At 37.4% G+C, this 22,481-nt stretch overlaps 1 protein-coding gene across 1 annotated transcript in view; it reads right to left on the reverse strand.

The window, feature by feature from the left end:
• The window catches only part of Aff2 (AF4/FMR2 family member 2), a 321,215-nt gene that overhangs the window by 85,356 nt on the left and 213,378 nt on the right, over window positions 1-22,481 (reverse strand). Inside the window, exons 8-9 of the mRNA XM_042680414.1 lie at window positions 16,532-16,628; window positions 3,724-3,761 (exon numbers count right to left, since the gene is read on the reverse strand). Of these exons, the coding sequence (XP_042536348.1) occupies window positions 3,724-3,761; window positions 16,532-16,628 (135 nt within the window). The remainder of the gene's footprint in view (window positions 1-3,723; window positions 3,762-16,531; window positions 16,629-22,481) is intronic.

The raw sequence follows: 22,481 nt of genomic DNA on the forward strand, positions 1-22,481 counted from the left end.
ACATACAAGTAGAAAAGGCTCTCCTTCCAACACATTACAGTTTTGTGGTTTTTAATATCATAATTAAGCTTTGTTGCCAGTGTGGTTCTAGTATATTGAGAAATCTGCCAGACATAATATGCCAGACATCTCTTGTCCCAATCATCTTAAGAACACTGACTTTTGAATCTTAACCTGAGGTAATATTTAATATTCAGCATAATGTTATTAGTGTATCCAGGTACATTATGTGCTTACTTTCCTGAGGTATATATTTAGTTTCTCTCTAATATGGAGTATAATTAATATGTACCATAGATTTCCTTTGGTGAGGAAAGAAGCTTATAACCAGGAAGGTATTAAAAATGAGTTGAACAAGAAGTTGAGGGGCACTAGAGAAGGGGAGGTAAAACTTTAAAGAGGAAAACATACAAACTAAATGGATATTGGAGGTGATTTGCCCTTACCCCAATTGAAAAGTACTTAGTCTTACAACTGAAAGTAACAGAATTTCAGAAAATGCATATGCTTCTTGTAATCTATCCATCTATACACAATTGGGAAGCCTAGTGGCATGCTCAACATAGATTTTTACTGGTTTCTAAGGCATCCTGGCCATCAATGGATCATATATCTATTGGATGTTTTAGGAAGCTAGTAAAAAGTTAACGTGTCTGCTCAGAATGAGAATGAGGTAAAATAACATCATAAGAAAAGTCCTGAATAGACAATAAGGGCTCACTGCAAATGTATCCATTGTTTTGATGGCAAAAAAGAGAAAGTGTTGATTAGTTTAACCTTTAGTGTCATGAAAAGGCTTAGTGCCTTTTCAACCTGACTTGATAGACCAGTAGCCAGCAAACTTTCCTTACAAGGGGCCAGATGGTAAATGTGTTTGCTTCTGCATACTACAAAAATCTCCACGGCAAACATTCCACTTAGCCATTATACCATAAAAGCAGCCACAGATAAATGGAAGTAAGTGAGTATAGCTGAGTTACATTAAAAATTTCTGTATACATACTGACATGTAATATTCTTATTTTGATTTCCAACCATTTGCCAAAATCTACACCAAACGAATATATAAAATCACAGTAATGAACATCTTCACTAATCTATGTTCAGGCTTGAATTATTAGTGATGCCACCAGAACTTGATTTTTTTTTTTTAGTGAGTTGTGCAAACTTTCCATTACAGACTCCAAATGGAAACAACGTTAATTCTTTTAAGAACTAGGTTAGAAGCAAAGCAGATGGAAAGAACTAGAGCAACGTAGAAACATTTTTATGCAAGATGTAAGTAAAAAAAAGAAAGAAACAGATACTTGTTGATATGGGCATTTTAAACACACAATGTGACAGTTTATTAGTAAAGTAGAACTACCAATGCTATTAAGCCTCCAGGTCATTTTTCTAGGACTTTTTATGCAACATGTATCTGATAAGCTTGTGTTCATTCATTCAGAAAACATGGATTGATCCTTTGCATTATTAGGAGATCTCAGCACAGTGCATGTAACCAAAATTTTCTGGCAGGTTATCAGAAATGACAAGAAGATCATTACAAATAAAACTTTCAAAAATCTTTGTCTATTCTGTCAGACAGTTTTAATGGTGTAGAGTTTCTGTTCCAGAGCTGAGGTTATAGGGAAGCCTTTCTTAAAATGCTGTACAAGCTGGGTGCTGGTGGCTTATACCTGTAATTCTAGCTATTCAGGAGGCTGAGATCTGAGGATCATGGTTCAAAGCCAGCCTGGGCGGGAAAGTCCAGGAGATTCTAATCTCCAATTAACCACCAGAAAACCGGAATTGGTGCTGTGGTTCAAGTGGTAGAGCACTTGCCTTGAGCTGTAGAGCTGAGGGATAATGCCCAAGTCTAGAGTTCAAGCCCCATGACTGACAAAAAAGAAAAAAAAATGCTGCACAAGTTGGTTCACTACTGTAAGTACAAATGGAGCAGTATAGGAAAACTAACACTTAGAACACTACCTTCAATAACTGGAAGACAATTCTAAATAGTTACCACTTAGTTATGATTTACCGTTATCACTAAGCAGCCTATCAAATGTATTTCAACGTAGAAAGCTTCATAACCCTTTGACTCTTTCAGTCTTCCTGTCTTCTTTTTAAAACATCCCTTAACATGTTAGAGATTAGATAGACACTGCAGTACAAATTAAAAATATTAGACGCTGCAGTACAAATTAACAAGAACTTATATGAAGTACAATGATAAGATTATAGGCTCAAATGCTCACAAAGGAACAAAAATAGAGAACTGGTCCCGCTTCTGATGCATCAGAGCCCAGTGTTGATGGGTTTTCCTGTGCAGGCAAAGAGGGAATTTGGGTTTTACTTCCTATTAGGTGAGTTTAAACATGGATCCATTTGTCCCACTGACAATCTAGATTCACGTCCCCTCAGCCCCTGCCCCACCCTATTGTGACCTGAGGCACTTATTGGCATGCAGACAGACTGGAAGGAAGAAGTGCAGTTGTGCAGAAGGAAGATCATTAATGGCCCACCCAGGGACTAAAGCCCTGGCCCTGGCTTCATTAACACTGCTCTCTAATCCAACAGCTCTCTAGCTACACACTCATAGTGGAGGAGCCTTCAGGGCATAAGGACATAAAAAAAAAAAAAGAAATCAGGCTGTAGAGAAAATTCAACCCCAAGCAAATAATCCAATGAAAACTTCCTGGTAAAAAATATTTCCATAGGAACACTACATCACATACTTTCAAACTGCAGATGCACCTCCCAAGGCTACAGAGACTTGATAGAGGATATGAAATGACCTAAGAAAAACTAAAGTCAAATAAGAAGTGCATAATACCCTTTAGAAAAATCTGTTAGGGCTTGGATTTAATATTGTGCTCAATACTACACGCATGCCATGAAAAAATTCTTTCTTGCACCCACCACAAGCAGCTTTCTTAGTTTTCGGCATTATTTGATCCTTTCTCTCAGAAACTTAAAAAAAATCAATATAGTCTCCCTTTCAGCATTTGATATCATACATAATGATAGTTGATTAGCAAAAAATCACATATGCCTCTCAGATATGTAATATTACTCAACCTATAATAAGCCAGCAAATAGAGCAAGTCTATCATTGGTCACATGTGACAAAACAGTGTTCCTTCTTAACTTGAAAGTCTCCCTCCTGGAAGAGACAGAATGTGTCAGATGCTTATTTATAATTTAAGATTATTTCATAAAATGCCTTAGAATTAGCCCTTAGTTAGCTGACAAATGCTCAGTTAAATATATTTTTATGAGCTTTTCATGAACAGAGTAGTGAAGCATGGTGCCAAGGTGAAAAATCTCCCCATGCGGGAGGAGATCACTTGGCATACTTTTAGCCATTTACATGTCTGTCATAGGTCCAAGGTTTGCAATTAAAAATGTAATCTGTTTAGCATGTGCAAAACCCAATGGCTTCAAGTAGTATTCATTGAAAATGAGTCTAATAGTATTTGGCAGCTATTTGTGGAGGGCACATATTAATTTATGTAAACTGGGTGCAACTTGGGGCACTATCTCATTGGGGACACAGGGAAATACACAAGTTGGTCTTTGCTCACTAGGGGGTGGGTTTTCTTTTGCTTGGTTTGTTGTTGAACTAAATTGTCATGAACTGAGATCATGTCAAAATTGAAGTCTCTTCTGTGACTTTATTTTTTTATATGCACACAGCTCACTAAAATTAACAATTTCAGCTAATAAAAATGTACTTACTTCACAGGATTAGTCTTAGGTTTTGCCTTTTCAACAGCCTGTGAATAGAAGAAAAACATGCAATTAGACAACATTAGCCAAGCATAATTTTTGCAACTACTAACCAAAATAATCAACAGTATAAAATGCTCTTCAGAAATACAAAGAGCTAACTGAAGAAGGCTACTGTAGATAAGCAGAGTGGAAACCTAGAAAGAGCAATGGTCTTTTCCCAGAGAACGGGGTTACCTGTGTTAGTGAAGCTTTCAAACATAGACAAGCATTGTCAGGACTTCTGACAAAGTCCAGCAGGGGGTATTCAAGTGGTCCCTTGAGTGCTCAAGTTGATTCTCCCTGCCTACCTTCCACTTTTACCTCACACAACTTGAGTCTGACTGAGTTGGAACGACAATGTGGGATGGCAAGTGCGTAGGAATGGTGTAGTCCTATCCCAGACTTCAGTGTGCATTTCCCAAATCACTTGTACTAGCAGACACACAAAAGGATAAGGAACCACCTAATACTGAGAGCAACTTTCTCCTATGGAATCTTTAAGAAAACACACACCAGATCTTGAAATGAGGAAATATCTGGGCTCTCAGCTTGCGTCACCTTAGCCATGAAGTCTGGTTCCAGTTTCTTGTTGAACCCATTGATCTGTGTACAGTCCATTTATCATTCATGAAAAGAGCTAGTGATCTTCACAGTATATTAGAAGAAACAACTCAGATCATCTGTCAACAGCCCTCTTATTTCTGTTTCCCTCTCCACAGGGATTTCATCTCCTTCGATTCTTGTGGAATTAAAATGTTGCTAAGCAACACAGCTGGGGGCGCTGATGGCAGAATGGCTACAGTCTATCAAACTGTTTAAGCACCTGGAGGGTTTAGTGATGATTTTTTTTCATATTTCTCAAGCATAATTATGTAATCAGAACCAAACTTGTATTCCCCTAGACTTTTTCAGGCTATAGAAATAACATTTAATATGGAGAGCATTGAAGCAGTTTGACAACCTCACACTTGTTTAGTACCTTTAAAAATATGGATGAAGTGATTTTACATTGTGAATTTTGGAGGTAGTGGAGGTACGTATGAGCTAAGGGGAGGGGAATACAGACATAAATAAGAATGTAAAGGTAACTGCCTCAACACAGAAAATACATAAGCATACACTATGCATCATCTTACAAGTGCTAAGAGATTCAGCATTCTGAATCCCTCTGTTCGTACCAACCCCATGAACTTAATAGCAATAAAAGGATGATACATTTCCCAAGTTTACACATTGGAGTCAGAAATGTAAGTTTTTCTGATTTATTAAGTCTCAGGTTCTGTTGCTAGATAAATAGCTATTAATATTTGGGCACTTTCTTTGGCTTGGTAGAAAGGAATCATTTTCTCACCATCTGTGTGCGAGGTTGAATTTTGGCAAGTGTTAGAATAAGAAGAAAGCTGGGGAATGAGGGAACAGATGAAAATGAGTAAACAAGAAATGTGTATCTGGCTGCTTTAAATCACCTGTCATCTATATGTACAACATGAAAGCTAGTCTATGTAGAGGATGCTACCACCACTCTCTATATCGATTCTGCCAGATTACATGGAGAAAGGAAGAGGTTGATGCTTACCAGAATCAGCTTACCTGGAGTACTGCTGCTCAATCTACACAGGCACACATACTCACATCTGCCTTTTATTACCATGTTTTCTCCCCCAAATTTGAGTGTTTTAGAATAAGAATCAGTATGGATTTTGGACACATCACTGTCAAAATGATATAAATTTACTTTTTCTTTCAATCTCCCGAAATTCAAACAAATATTTTCTAGAAGACTGAGGTTATCATAAAATAATGGGGAGCATGTTCAAGTACTTTCCCTTTAAAGTATGCTGGATATGATGAGCATGGTTCTGGCAGAAGATGGGAGGAGAGAAATTAAAGTGACATTGCTTAACCTAGCTTTGATTCAGACACATGCTTTTCGAAAATGACCTCTCCATATTTTAGACCTATTAGACCCAGTTCTTTTTCTGTGATCAGGAAGAACATTATTATGTTTGAACCTAGTTTCTGAGAAACATTTCTCTTTTTATACAGCTATCATAGGAAAATAAGTTCAAATTATTTTTTTCTAGGTTGCTTGGCTATTGATTAAAGCTGTCTATGCAGATAAGTTTACTTTTCTTTGGAAATTAACTCACAATCATTCTGACATCATCACAGCTGTAGTCAGCTCTACTAATGTCATCCTCCTGCATGCTTATAACCATGAATTTCCTGACTAAATGGTGACAGGAAGCTTCAGTTAGATGAGACACAGGTTACGATTTATCTTCTTCACTTCTACCACAATTATATATTATTGTATTCAGAGACTTTGAAAAAATAAAGTTTTGGGTATAAATGATATATGCCTTTAAGGAATAAAAGAAGCAGTCTACAAATTATACAAGAAGCAAAATTCCCACCCCCTTTGGAAGAAGGGACTTGAGAATATAATCCTGTTTCAGATACATTTGGCCCAATCTGAGACCACACACCAAATGAGGCAAATTAAAAGGGAATGAAATGGTGTAACTTGAAAAGCATTAAGAAAGTAATATATTGAGATTATACCTACATTCAAGTTGAAAAATCATACAATAAAGTAATTTAAAAGAATTGAAAAGTGGAGACCAGAGAGTTTACAGTTATACTACTCTAATTTATTATGTCTATATGCTTTGAAAAGCCTGTTTTGTGCCCTGCTTACTAACATGATTCTTATCTCAACATGGAGGTACTGCTCATGTAAGGAAGGATGATGATAGAAATTACAATGTGAAAAAACACATTTTAACAGGTCGTGATGAGAGTCACTACTAGGCTGTAGTAGAAGATGCCATATTTAAATGTATAAAACCTGAGGTCAAGTCCCAGTTTTACCACTTATGGCACTGGCAAAGTGCTAACACTTCTGAATCTAATGGAGGGGTGCATATGATCAAGGTCTATTGTATGCATGGATGGAAATGTCATAAGGAAAGTCTTTCTTATTTTCAGTTAATAACATCAGTATCAAAGATAAAATACAAGCCAGGCGTTGGTGGTTCATGCCTGTAATCCTAGCTACTCGGGAGGCTGAGATCTGAGGATTGCAATTCAAAGGCAGCCCGGGCAAGAAAGTCTGTGAGACTCTGATCTACAATTAACTACCAGAAAACCAGAAGTGACACTGTGGCTCAGGTGGCAGAGTGCTAACCTTGAACGGAAGAATCCAGGCCCAGAGTTCAAGCCCATGACCAACCAAAATAAAATACAAAAGAATAAATAAAATAATAACATAAATTAATAAGCATGAAGACAATCATTCCTGTAATTTCTATATCAAGGGTAATTGTTTGTACTCAACATTGATGCCTGATTTGAAAACTGCAGGATGTTATGCAAATACCATATACCTCTATTATGACTGTCTCCTGACAAGATGTTGGCATAAGGGATTTTTACAGTATGATTGTGGGGGAAGGATAGGAAACCTCTTTTGCCAAGGGCAATTTGGATATTTATATCAATATTCACAGGTTATATACAACTATCAACACAGGCAAATAGCTGTGGACAGCTGATGAGACACTTAGCAGGAACATACATGTTTAGCATACATGTCTATCCCATCATGAACCAAATGATTTCATGGGCTGAATAAATTTGTGCATCCCCTACCCTTGGATGGGTTTACTGACTGTGGCTAGGTTACATACAATATCAAACCTACATAGTTTTTGCAATGCAATTTAGAGGTATTGATATGATCTTCTCTTCCTATCAGGAGTAGTTCTAGACAGAAGCAGAATTTATGGAGGATTTTAATGTGCAGAAACACACTTAAAATGCTTATAGGCCAGCAGCAGAGAGTCCTAAAGAATTAAAAAGGCTTATTCTATTAATGCTTTTGGAGGTTGGTGGTAGAGGAGTAAGGAACCTGAGATGGGGGTGCGGTGCACAAGCACATGTGTATACACTAACATTTTCTTTCTTCCTTTCTCCCTTCCTTCCTTCATTTATTCAACCTTCCCACCTTCCCTCCCTCCCTCCTTCCTTTCTTTCTTTTCTTTTCTCTTTCCTTGTTTCCTTTTTCCTTTCTTTCTTTCCTTCCTCCATCTCTCCCCTTTTTCCACCCTCCCTTCCTCATTCCTTCTCTCCTTCCCTTCCCCTTCCTCTCTCTTTGTCCTCCCTCCCCTTTTTTTCTCAAAAGAAGTATAGAATGATTAATTCATATTTTCCATGGATCCCTCCTTTAGGAGCTCCTCCTCCCAGATTTACTTTACACTAATATTTATCCTTGAGGATGAAGAGGTCTTGAGAATCCTATTCTGGGCAAGCTCCTTTCATGACGGGACATCTTGAGAAACTGCATGCCAGGAAGAAAGTTCTTCTCTGATACTAAGGAGTGTTTATGAGCTGGTTCCACGCTCATTACCAGCACTGTACTGTTCAAGATATCCTGCTAAGCAGCAAATTTATTTCCACAAGAGGGACGATAAGGCTAAGGACAGACTCATAGTTGCTCATTCATTAAATCTATCTTGCTAGAAATAAGAACTTTTTCTTTTATAAAGACAATCCTTGTGCTGAACTGAAGCTAAAGTGGCTCATCAATCATACTGTATTATAAGAATGGCATAAGTAACACTATCATCAAAAACAAGAAGGAAAGGAGGAATGTAAGTGGCTATCTACTGAGTTTTATCATCAGAACATACATGAGACTTTAACAGGAAAAAATGCTTCACTACACATTTTGTGTGTAATGATCAAACTTTACAAGGCTTTAGCAAGGTAATTCTGAGTGATGGTATGTCACTAATTGAACAGACTTGTATACTACACTTACAGAAAATTTAAGAATCTTTTTTGCTTCTCAGAAACAAGTACTGAATAGTTATATCCAGATTTATTGCTATGTTCTCCTCCTGAAATTTACAAGAAACAAACTTGGTGAAATGTGGTTCCTGTATGCTAAACTTGTCAAAGTGAGGAGTTCAATGGCCTAGAAATATTACACAACTAAACTCACTTTACAAGGCTAAGTATAAGATACTGTGTTTTCCCTTAATTAATAATCACGCTGTCAGTGGAGCCTAAAAATGTGACTTTTTAAAATTTAGTTTTATCATCAAGTTGATGTATAGAGGTGTTACAGTTATGTACATAAGGTAGTGAGTACATTACTTGTTGAACTTGTTACCTCTCTCCCTCACTTTTCTCCCACTTTATTAGTATTGCTTTACATAGTTTTTACATTTGCCTACCAGCAAAAATATATAAGTTGAGTTCCTACAGTAAGTTTCTTGACAAAAAGGAAAAAAAAAGTCAGTCATACAGATAATTTCAGATGATTAAATGTTAGGTAATATCAAACTAAGACAAAAAAATAATGAATTTCATTTGCTTTGTTTTGTTCTAAACTTTCACATGGTGGTGGTATGAGCCCAGTTATATACTAATTTAGTCTAATGTATTGGTAAATTTCATTGATTACCTAAACTCAAAAGAGATACTCCTCCATTAATAAATGAACTCATCATTAGGGTATTCAGAATGTCTAAAATCAGAATATCTAAAATCAGAATGTCTAAAATCAGAATGTCTAAAATCAATAGCCACAGATTTGGTCAAATCAATTAAAGAGACATATGCTAAGTACAGTTGCCCAAATATAAAAATGAATTGCTTAATAATTACAGTATTCAAATAGTTATCATTGGAATGACTATAATAAGAGAGACGAAGGCTGTGGCAGTAAGCACACACAAGACAGGATAGCAGATTAGAAGGAGAAAATATTAGTCAATATTTTGTAACAACTGGATGCCAGTTTGCATATCTGACTTTACAATCTTTATGAAAACAACATTCAAAATTGTGTTTTTTAAAACCCTTATGCTTAGAATACATAGAAATAGGCCTATACTATATCTAAAGGAGACAGGAAGAGAATTTTGGAAGAGATTAGGACTAGGAGTTTGCTCCAGGTAGAAGAAACTGTCTTGTATCAATAGTCATTCAATAAACATGTACTAGATAATCAAATCAGAAATGACGGGACAGTCTGAGAGACCTGAACACTGCATACCATGTATGAAAAATGCCTTGGAGGACTCACGGTCCAAACAAATGGAATTAAAAGTCTCTGATAGAAGACTTGAGCTGCAGGCTCACATGTTTTTGGATCCAGCCTGTCACTCAACATGAGACTCTATTCATGATGCAAACATGAGGCAGTCTGTAGTGTTATTCCCTGAGTCCATTTCCAATCCTGCTTGCTTGCAAAAAGTATCCTTTTGGGTCTGGGAAGGTGACTCAGTGGTAGAGCGCTTGCCTTGCATGCATGAGGCCCTGGGTTCAATTCCTCAGCACCACATAAGCAAACAGAAAAAAGCCGGAAGTGGCACTGTGGCTCAAGTGGTAGAGCGCTAGCCTTGAGCTGAAGAGCTGAGGGACAGCGCCCAGGCCCAGAGTTCAGGCCCCATGACCGGAGCCCCCCCCCAAAAAAAACAAAACAAAACAAAACAAAAAAACTATCCTTTCTAAGTCTTCCTATAGCTACTGCCTAGTTTGGTGCTCATTACTCCTTGCCACTTCTCTATTGTGCCTAGTTTTATTTCTTTCTGTGCTCTGTTGTAAGGTGAGAATCTCTTTGAGGATCCAGTTAGATCACATTCCTCCTTTTTAGGATTTGAGCTGGAGTGTAGCTCAGAGCAAGACCCTGAATTTGAATCTCAAAAAAATTCACTAGCTTCCTTTTACTAATTAAAACCTATTCTAACCTCACTCACCGTACCATTTAAGAGCCTGCCATAGCCATAGATGATTGAATAGCCACTATATAGCAGGTCCTATTTACCCCTGCATGAATACTTCACTAACATGGCAGCCAGTTTCTAGCATTTGGCTCAAAATGATATGACACCAGGATTCAGAAATGATGTTTCCCATAATGGCTTCATGGTGGCTGTTGTGGTACACAAAAAGTCCTTCACCAAGATCCATCTGTCAACTAGCAATTTCTTTTATAACTAAACTTTGGACTTTAACTAAGTGAAAATTTACCATCTTTAGTACACAAACATATTCCACTCATCAAAGTCAGCTGTCAACACCAATTATCCTCTAAATGGAGTGAAAGGTGATGAGATATGGCCTGAACCTGTATATTTCCTCCATTACAGAGGGCGACATAAGTGGAATTTGCTCATTGTTTCCTTGGGGTTTGTGGATTTGAAAATTCACTTTTCTTTCCCCCAACCATTCTCTTGCATGTGATGATAGAAGAACACTTATTGTCACTTCAAAAACTGAGGAGTTTTCATAGTGCCTAGTAGATATTCAATGATGTGAGTATTCAAAACATACATGGGAGCACCTGATGTGAATGTGACTTTACCACTAGTATACTACTATATCCAGCCTTTTGTTCTTCTGAAGCACATTATACGCTGGGTAAAGAGGCTACATCAATTATTCTCCATATGCCAAGTACTAAATGACTGTTTTGTATCTCTTTCTTTATTGGCAAAATTAGAAAACTGGAGTAAAGATTTTTTTGTGGTCATTTAAATGTCTGGTATGCTATACTTTAATACAAATAAGAAATAATTCACAAGCACATATATGGTTCAGGGCTAAACAGTAATCCTGATGCTATTTCCATTAGCAAAAAATAAAATAAGCTTTTGCAAACTTGTTAATTTTGGGGCAAATGTTCTTAAGCCTTTTATGAAAAATGTACTATGTGTAAGATGAGTTATAGGGTTCTACATACTCTGGAAATTTTTCTTGTGCTGATATTGAGACCTGAACTCAGGACCTCGAGTTCTCACTGGACATTTTTGCCCAAGGTTGGTGCTTTACCACTTGAGCCATATGTCCACTTGCTTTTCACTGGTTAATTGCAGTGAAAAGTGTCACAGACTTTTGTGCCTGAATTGTCTTTGAGCCTTAATCCTCAGATCTAAGCCTTCTTAGTATCTAGGATTATAGGTGTGAGCCATCAGAGCCCAACAAGTTCTGCTATTATTTGCTTATCCACTTCTGTTCTGAATGGCAATCCTAGACTGATAGTTAATCTCAAATTTGCACAGCTTGTCTGTTTACTTACAAAGCTTACTCTCTTTGCTCTTGATATATGAATAGAAAAGTAAATGTGACTGTTTAAGAATGAGGCAAATTCTGCTTCCATTCAGAACAAGATCTTTGGTGTTTAAAGCCTGTCTGGTGGCTTTTCACACTGACGGTAGATATTTAGGGCAGGGGGACCAAGGCAAGCATGACACCTAAACCAAAACATCAGGAAATTTTTCAAAGAAAGTATATAAATTCCAAAATTCATGCATTTTTAATTTAGAAAAGTGTTTTATTGCACAGCATTTACTGGAGATGTGCATATTTCCGTAAGTATATTTTAGAATGCTGATTAAACTTGAAAGATTAGAAGCTTCCAATAAACTTAGGCACACATGGTATATTTTTCCAAAGCTTGCTTACTAATGACTCTAAAAGGCAACGTCCAGATTTAAACCGTGTATGAAAATCAATAGTAAGGAACTGAAGAGGTCTACAAAAAGAAAACGAGGATTGGATCAAGCAGAGTACAGTGAGACTAGAGAGAGGATCATGTGTAGCTATTTCTTCCAGCTCAAGGTCAGTGTAAAGGGCAACAAGGTAATGCTTCTTCTTTCTGGCAGTTGAGTTCAAATGAGAATGTAGAGAGACATCCCTTAGTTCCTCCAGGTGGCTGATACTGCTACTACTGTCATCTTCAAAAAGGCAAATATATGCTGTGTTCACATCGTGAATGAAAAGAGTGTGGTCATCCCTGTCATATGTGAGACTTATCTATTCAGACATAATGGATCACGCCCATTCTTGTTTCTCTTTATACACCTTCACTGCTATCTGATAAGGTCCTGGGGAGAAAAGGGCTAAGCCAAGCAAAAGAGTCCATGGCTTTACAAAATCAAAATACTCACAGATGGATGATTCCTAAAGTGTGGTGGACATTAGCCAGTATTTGGACATTACTATGAGATAAACACAGCACATAAAAACATTTAGGCTTCTATGCATCTTGGTATGCTATGCTCAAGGCATTCTATTATATAGAGATTACAAGTCAAACTATTTGGTAGTAAAAGCAGAAGACGTAATTCAGCATGTGGACTTCTGAATAGTCACAGACTTGCTGCAAGATTATTAAAAATCCCATTGTACAAGCCTGAAGCAGTATCTTATTAATACGGACTCTATGCTAATACAGCCAAATGGAAAACACAGTCTTGGGAATATGGAGGCCAATGTTATTCTATTAACCTTATATGTTATCCTATTTACTTCTGTCTTTAATGAATAAATTAAAATATCCTCTCATCCTCTAATTACTGGGCAGTTTGAGTATGACAATGTATGGATTTTGTTCAGTTACATTCTGGAATCTTAACAGCTCCAACGCTATCATTTTGTTGGGGTTTTCAATGAAAGCCATGACAGATAAACTGTTTACATTAAAAGACTCTATCAAAGATGTTTTGCCCCCGCTTTCATCCTAATCCATCTGCTGTTTCTCTAGCTCTGACAGGCTGACCTCTCTTGCTGTGTGTGCCGAATTGATGTCATTACTGAAGAGGCCTTCCCTAGCTTTTCTGCTGATAACAAAGTAAATGGAAATGTGGCGAAACCTTGGGGAAGTAACAACTTGTTTGGCGTGATGAGGGAGAATGGTAGCTACAAAATAGGAACCTTTACAGCAGGGGAGGGTATCTGTAGTCACAACTAATATATTCACTACAAGATAGCAACTCGAAAAGAGTCACCTTATATGCAGCCAAATAATGAATTGCATTTTTTTTCATGAGAAAACTTTCAACTATCAATTAAGCTTGTCTAATGAATTGAAAGTCCAATGTGTCTCATAGGTGTAAGGATTACATCTCAAACCTTCCAGAATATTCAGGTGTTCAGCTGTTTTGTAACACAGATCAGTCGCTGGCCTGACAAAAAGGACAGCAACAGCAGCAACAACAATCAACCAACCAGCAACACTAAAAACCCCACAGTTGTTTCATGTATAAAACCAAAGCCCAAAATCTGGATTAAAATGTGTTTTGTGAGGTAGTTAAAGATCTACAGACAATAAAAATGAAATAAAACAGTGAAGAGGAAGAACTAGAAGGCAATGTTTTTTCTTTAAATGGAACATGGTTCAGTTGTATGGCTCAGCCACCAGCCTCCAGTTGGAAATCTCTAGTAGTATGCTTTGAATTAAGTGCACATTTCAGAGTATCAGGATAATAGGCCGCTAAATAAATTTGGATACAACGAAGCTACAGCTACATACCGTCATATCCAGAACAAAACATTAGAACGCTTTTGTACTAAAACTTTGAATTGCTTGACTTTGGTTTTAAAGCAATGAATTACCACGCCAAGCTTTATCTAAATTCCTTTGGCTAACCTTGGTTACTAATTGAACATTTCCAGTCATACAAAAGATTTTCTCAACTTCTGAATGGCGAAATTAAATCATCTCTGGTTTTACTCTAATTCATATTAATACAAAGGTGTTTTTAATATTAACATGCCATAATGGTAGTTTCAAGTATTATCTATGTTTTTTGTGACCTTTCTCTTTCTAAGCTCCCTGCTTTTAATGTCAATCTGAAATGACTAGGGCACGAGAGAGCCATGCTCTTATCTGACTGGGCGTTCACACCTGCGCACTGCAAACCATCTTCTGCTCGGAGCTGTGTAAATCTAATATTATGATCTCATTCAATGAAACATTTAAGCAGATTTCTACCTGGTCATATGAAAATTTGCTGGAAGGGAGTTTTACAGTTTGGACACTACATATGTGAGAAGTCTTTTGAACAAGTCCAATTTTAGATAGCTCAAAACTTTAAAGACAACAATTTTAATAAATCTGTCAATACAATTTCTTTGTTTAAAAAAACATTTGAGACTGATTAGGCTACATATATTGAAAGAAAAGCACAAGGTCTATATCTTTAGATCTTTTATTGAACTGCAAGCACAGCATCAATAACTGCTTCTCAGCTATAAATGAAAATTGATTCCAGGTTTAACTCCCCATTTTTAGGGGTTCCTTTAATCTCAAGAAACATAACAAGAAAAATTTCACCAAAAGAAAAACATAAGGTTCAGTGTTATAAGATAGGTGTATTCAGAGAATGCAACATTTCCCACTCCCAAGAAGCCCCACCCCCTGAATCCAGCCACTCTTTAGCCAAAACGTCAGTGTAGTCATCACAATACAACTGCCTGACTTGGAAGACTTCCTTGAAAATGACCATTCATTAAATGTTGCATAGAAAAGATCAGGGGTGGATTTACGTTTCTATGATGCCTGCAACAATGGCAGATAAAAAGTAAAAATTCAATCATATGTTAATGAATATCATGTGATCCTACCATATTCCAGTCAGGCCATTAATATCCATTATGTTTTTCAGAAGAAAATCATTGCATTCTCTTTTTATTATTAATATATATATGCATTTGTTATTGTAAAGATACTGTACAGAGGGGTTACAGTTACATGAGCAAGGTAATGAGACCATTTCCTGTTGAGCATTGTTACCCCCTCCCACCATTACATTCTTTATGTTTACACCTACTTAATGGTAAACATTTTGTCTGATTCCTACACTATTCAGTAAGTTGTAATGTCCAACATTAGCTTCAAATAATTATTGCTTTCCTATTTATGACTTGCACATTAAGGAGAAACAAGGGTAGGAGAGTACCACCAAAGTGCCTTTAAAGTTTTTTCCAGGGTAGAACAGGAGGTAAAAAGGAGAAAGGAAGGACTCCAACCAGTGTATATGAGTTAATTGTGCACCAATATGAATCCTTTGGCTGAATTCTTTTAGCGACCTGTAATAACAATTCCTAGAGGAGTTGGTGCAATGTCACTGACAACTCAAGTAAAAAGTGGGCTGCTCATTTTCAGCAAGCACACACAGCAAGTCCCTAGGAAACAATTGCAAAATTGGCTTAGCCTAGCACAGTACAGTCTGCACTCACACTATGTTTGACATTAATACAGCATCCAACTTGCAAAAAGTGCAAGTTTTTACTATTACCAAAAAATGCAAGCAATTCTTTATTCTTTTTCTGAAGGTCTAAGTACACCTAGAAGGATCCTACATTTGAGAATGCTTTTCATAGAGAAAATACACAGGTATCATTGATACTGCATGCTGCCTTTCATAATCAAGAAGCTCAGTCTCAGTCCTGCCATAGGATTTGGTAGGAAATACTGGAAATACTTATAATGAAAGACAGAAGAAGACAAAGGCAACAGAAAGTTCATGTGAGCTGCAAGATGTAGGTTATTCATTTTCAGCGCTGCTGTGAAGTGGTACATCTGGGAAAAGTGAATGGAACAGTCACATTTACATCTACATTAATGAATATGGGTTCTAAGCCTTACACTGGAGCCAGCAAGTGACATTTAACCCAATGACAGTAAGTAGTACAAGAGGGAAAGAAAGAAAATCTCTCTTGCTTATAGATGGCCAGTGTTTGTATATGGCCTGCAGAGTGGCAGGGAAGTGGTTGAAAGCACTTCTAAAGAGCTCCACTTCTTATTTCTAATGAAACTGGGGTCTTATTTGACTGTTCCAGAATACCCATCTTTGCCTCTTCCCTTCTCTTATACAGAAACAAAGAAGAGAGGAGACTTGTCAAAATCAGTCCAGTCCCTTTTGCATAGCGCTCCCCCCCACCCCAGGCCCAAATCCAGCCTCTAAGCTCCTCCTACCTGGTACAGCTCAGTGGCTGTGCACTGTGTGGTCAAGGTCTTCACAGGCTCAAGGTCATCCTCATCACTGCTCAGCTTCAGGTCATCCTCAAGCATCCTGCAGAGAAATCAGAGTGGCATTCACATTAAAAAGCATCTTTTCTAAATCATGCTCAGATACATCTTGCAACGAGCATAAAATATTGCAGCTACAATCTGACAGCTGCAATTCTGTCAAAGGTGCACAAGGAACCAAGATTCTTTCAGCTAATTAGATATTTGAGCTCATATTTATGTCATACTCTGCACATATCTTCCCTCTCTATGTTCCCTTAAATCAAGGAAAGAAAGACTATTTCAGCATCTCCAGAGATGACTGGAGTCTATATATTTTGGCTACTAAAAGTACAATAAATGTACTGATCAATCACAGTGTCAGTGGGATGTGACATTGGGTCTCCTCGGGACAAGTGCTTTGAGTCTCTCAGGCAAGAACAGGAACGTGTCTTGGGTTGTAGTGGCTGTTGCTGAAGGCTGCTGTGGACCTCTGGATGATAGAGGCAAAAAGTCTAGTGAACTTCCATTGTCTCTTAATGCCCTCAGGTGCTGGGCAGTTCGGTGGCCACCAAATTGCTACGTGAGAAAGAGCTCCACATTACCCTCTTGATATATGACTCATCTCTTCCAATAAAATTTGATCCAAGAGATGTAAACCTATGGTATGGGTAAGAAATGTTTCTTTCCTAAGGTAAGGTACCTGAAAAATATGAGTAATCTGGATTTTTTGTGATGAACTAGCACTTTTAAAATTGTTTATTGGCAACCAAAGCCTTTTGCTTTGACAAAGGTATTAACTTCACCTGACATTCATTCCAAGTTTTAGCTAGAGCAGAAAGAGTACTTACTATGATCAAATTCCAGGCATACAGTTTTCAAAGAGCAATTAGTGTTTATAACTTAATTTATTAAATACAACAGGTCTCAGCCTCTCTGGATCAATTCCCAATTCTCAACACATCCTATTTTTTTTTTCCTAGACTGAGCATTACACTGAATTTTTGGCCTAGAATTCCATTCATCGACTTGGAAATCCCATTTTTCTTTTGTACACCTCAGTAAGATCCCATCCTCCACAGAGCTGGCTATTTCAGAAAGAATATATATTTCCTTTGTTCACTAACTGACGATACAGTGTCTTTTTTCTTTCCCTACAAGTCCCACATTCCCATGTGGGTAATAGGCACAACTTAGTCACCTATGTCTTCTTCACAGCATCTTTCCCGAAAGGAAAGGCAAGTCCATGAGCCTCATTTTATAGACAATGAAGGAAAAATTCAGAGAGCTGAACTGTTTTGCTCAAGGTCACACACCTTATTAGTACTATAACTACTCCTAAGTCTCCATTTCTGTATTCTCATCTGTGTACTTTATCCAGAAGAGGAAAATCAGAAGGAAAAAAATGGAGTGTTTAATTTGATTTAGATGGAAACATTATTTTAGAGGTTATGTCCAAATGTCAGAAAGAGATTTGCCTCAGAATAGCTATAGAATAACTCTCTAAAGAAGGCATAGCTCCCCCACTTACATGCTCAGTTCCATATGACCAAGATGTGCTCACTCATGTCTGAAAAACAAAAAAACTGGTCTAAAGAATGATTGGTGGGAAATACAACTGTTAGAGTTGGTTTCAGATAAACTAAATGCAGGATTTATGACTGGCCTTCAAGAGACTAATGGATATTTTGAAGATCATAGAGAAGAAAAAGAAATGTATCTTGGTATTTGGAAGTTTCAGGTGTATAACTTCAGATAGTTGTTTACAACACATTTTTGGAAATGAAGACTATCATTCCTAAAAGCTATAGAACTAAAATGATTTTTTTCAGAACTACCTTACTTGTCATTACATTAATATTTGTTTTTCTTAGGTATGTTGTCTCAATACATGTATGGAATGTCTACATGTTAATTTGTAGCTACATGATCTCCAACTGTAGGCAAGGTATGGAATCAGCCAAGATGCCCCTCAGTGGATGAATGGATCAAGAAAATGTAGTATATGTACACAATGGAATTTTGCTCATCCATTAGGAAGAATGTTATTGTACCATTGTAAAGAAATGGGAAACCTGGAAAAAATTAAGTGAAGTAAGTCAGGCCCAAAGAGACAAAGACTGCTTGTTTTCTCTTCTATGTGGAAGCTAGATAGATAGGTAAACCTATCAATGAATACATTGAGTGGTATGTAAACATATTTCCTGAAATAAGGTAGATTCAAGAGAGAACTCAAATAGTGTAGTTTCCTAGAAAAGCAGTCAAAGTTTGGCAAAACAAAACACTAAGAAGTAGGTACTTGAAAGGGTGGATAGTGTCAAGGGAAAAGAAGTAGACAATGAAGAGAAGAAGAGACGGAGAATTCTGTCAAAACACTACTAGTGTATATGCTATGACATTAAGGAGAGTGAGGAGAGGTGTGGGTAGGGGAGGGAGGGGTGAGAGTGTTGAAAGGGGGGACCTTGATCAATAGATATTCACCAGCTGCTTTGTGAAATGGTAACTCCTTTGCATAAATACTTAAAGGTAATTGAAAAATTGAAAAAATAATAAACTATTCATACAATTAGTGGTCAATAGGAAGTTCAATAGGAAGTATCATAGGAAGTGCTAAGCGTTCAATCACAAACACAAAACTTAACCCTGACAATGAATCTATGACTGAGTTCTGCTGCTAGTCCATACTTCCCAGATGGGGAAAGCCTTAGGGAGCCTGTCTTTAAGGCTTAAAAGTTACAGACTATAGGGGGAAGTGACGGAGAATGCAGTCAAGAAACCACTGTATATACTACAAAATTAAGAAAAGTAATTTGTGGAGGGGAAGGGGAAAAACAAGTCGCTTACATAGGGATACAGGTGGACCTATTGCAAAATGAGACTTACAAGTCGTTATGTTGAAATCGAACTTTACAACTTTGGTGGGGGGGGGGGAGGGTTGGGTGGGGAGCTGGGAGGAGGATGGGAAGGGATGGGAAGGGGAAACAAAGGAGGAGGTTACAATGCTTGATAAGAAATGTACTCATTATCTTGCCCATGTAATTGTAACCCCTCTGTACAGTATTTTCACAATAAAAAAAAAGAAAAGTAAGGGAAGAGGTGGATTGAGTGAAAAGTATTGAAAGGGGCGAACACCAATAAAGGTGCACTGCGTTTATAAACTGCTTTGTTAAGTCCAACTATTTGAAGATAACTAATTATATACACAGGATGCTCATGACCATATAGCTAGAAAATCAGGGAGACAAACAGGGAAACTATAAGCATCTCCAATTAGGACTTGAGAGTATTTAATATTTTCTTACAAGTTACAAACTATATAAAAGAACAGTATAGCAAGTAAAATCAGCACTAACAACCAAAACCCCACAAACCATATTGACATGGAGTAATAAACTGTGATATCTTGGGCAAGTCATTCATGAGCTCTGAGACTGACTGGTATAGTTTATTTGTTCAATGGGACAATGCTTTGGTTGTTTTACAGGAAGGCAGTATTGAGCATGAGAAGAACTAATACTTGTGAAAGTGTTTTATGAAAGCACAACATGAATGCAAGTGCTATTCTTGGTTTGAAAAGATATCATCTTAGTTGGAGAAATAATTGAGATCAAATAATCACAAGGGGAAATCTCAAAGTATCTTTATCCCTCTCATTTTAGTTTGCTGAGCAATCTGAAGGTAAGCTATAGTGACTCAGGAAATGTCTAATAAAAGCTCAAGGTTGTATAGCTAAAAAGGAGCTCATGGTCTGTAGGTTACTCTTCCTTAGGTAAAATGAAAACATCAAGAGCCATAGTATCGAGTTCCCAACTCTATAGCTACTGTATGTGCCAATCACCTCCTGATTTTTAACATGGAAATGAAATTCCTTTTAATGTATGATTCTACACACTGATGAACATTATCCCCATCTTCCCATGCAACAAGTTTGCTGTAGCAAAGGAAATTTTGATTAATATATTCAGGTCCTAGTACAAACAAGTTGAGGAAATAACTAGGGAAGACCAAGACTATGTAGTTACCTTTAGAGTATTAGACATTCATTTCACTCACCTTCTTCCCTGACCTGTTAATCTTTATGATTAAATATACATATACTTGTTTGCATTTTTATCCTTGGATAATGCTGAACATCACTCTAGGGAAAGTACAGGATTATGAAAGCCTGTAAATTTAATTATTATAGCATTCATACTAGCGCATTTAAGATTGTCTCAGCAGAAAATGATAATCTCTTTTCATGTGCTTGTATTTTGTAGACAAATTCATCATACATTGGACATTCCAAAATGTAAAAACCATGCTCATATAAATATATCTCTTTGTGTGAATTATTTTTCTTTTTAAAAAAAAATATATATAGTAAAGATTTGTATGAAATCTTAAAAGCAACAATTCCTTTTCAATTGTTCAATTAGATGAAAAAGAACTAAATGGGCCTCCCCAGTGATTTCAGATAATTGTTTAGGTCTACAATGCTTCTCTATCTGTCAAGACTGTATTTATTATTTCTACAGGTTATACATTTCATTGAGAGTTTTGTGAGTTTTTTAGTATATGTTCCGGAATTGGGGCCTTCAACTCAGAGCCTCATGTTCTTCCTCAGATTTTCAGCTCAAGGCTGGTGTTCTGCCACCTGAATCACAGTTCCACATCCAAGAACCATAGGCTCTGGCCCAAGTAGTTGGGGATCTTCTGGTTATTAACTTTATCATTGTCATCCTGAGTACTCAAAGCTAATAGCAAGCAGAGATATGTTCCAATGGCTTTAAATGTGTTACACAGCTGGGCTTGGGTATATATTATAGCACAACCCAGAAAAAGACTTTTGCCTTTTTATCAGAATCTTAATGTGAGTCATACTGTAGAATAGTAATTTGGTTCTCTTGACTCCTTTAAGGGGCATTCTCCTAAAAAAAAGTAACCTGAAAGGAATTGAACATAACTACCTTAGAATTCCTCAGGGAATGATGTATTTTTCCACATAGTGCTCTGTACTCTTTGTAGCATCCAGTCATTTGTTGGAGTAAGATAGAAGGTGATATTTTTCAGACCATCTGTCCTGTTCTCCTGAGGTAAAAGTCCTCAGACATTTTTTTTCCTCTCAGGAGAACTCATAGAAACTTAAAAATGTTTCTGATTCAATGATGACTTCAGAATATAGTGATAATCTCAATATGGGAGCAATGGCAGTGACAGTTTGAAAATCTGTACTACAGTCTATAGGGATGAATCTCCAAGATTCATCCAGTGTGTTCTTAAGGCCCAGTGCTGCCCATTGGGCTCACAGCCCAGACCTGGTCCATATTGCACAATCTAACATGGAAATGCAGACCTGGGAAAGAGTGTCTTTTTTCAGCTGATGGCTTCTTAGAGGTTTCAGGAAATAGAATCAGATCACTACGGTGCCTTATCATGAGAACTGAAAGATCACTTAGTAATTATCTGGTCTAGGGATAGGGAAACTACACAAACTCCTCTGTCTCTCCATGGTCTAGAATCTAGGAATTTTGTTTTTGTTTTTGTTGGTTAGGGACTTGAACTCTGGGACTGGGCGCTATCCTTTAAGTTCTTCAGCTCAAGGTGAGCACTCTACCAATTGAGCCACAGCACCACTTCTGGTTTTCTGGTGGTTCATTGGAGATAAGAGTCTCATGGGAGCTGGGCACCTATGGCTCACACCTGTAATTCTAGCTACTTAGGAGGCTGATATCTGAGGATCACGGTTCAAAGCCAGCCTGGGGAAGGAAAGTCGTGAGACTGCTATCTCCAATAAACCACTAGAAAACTGGAAGTGGCACTGTAGCTCAAGTGGTAGAGTGCTCGCCTTGAGCTGAAGAGCTGAGGGACAGTGCCCAGGCCCAGAGTTCAAGCCCCAGCACCCACAAAAAAGTCTCATGGGCATTCCTTCCTGAGC

Source organism: Dipodomys spectabilis, unplaced genomic scaffold (assembly GCF_019054845.1).
Source record: "Dipodomys spectabilis isolate Male_0828 unplaced genomic scaffold, ASM1905484v1 ptg000060l, whole genome shotgun sequence".
In the NCBI taxonomy this organism is placed as follows: domain Eukaryota; kingdom Metazoa; phylum Chordata; class Mammalia; order Rodentia; family Heteromyidae; genus Dipodomys; species Dipodomys spectabilis.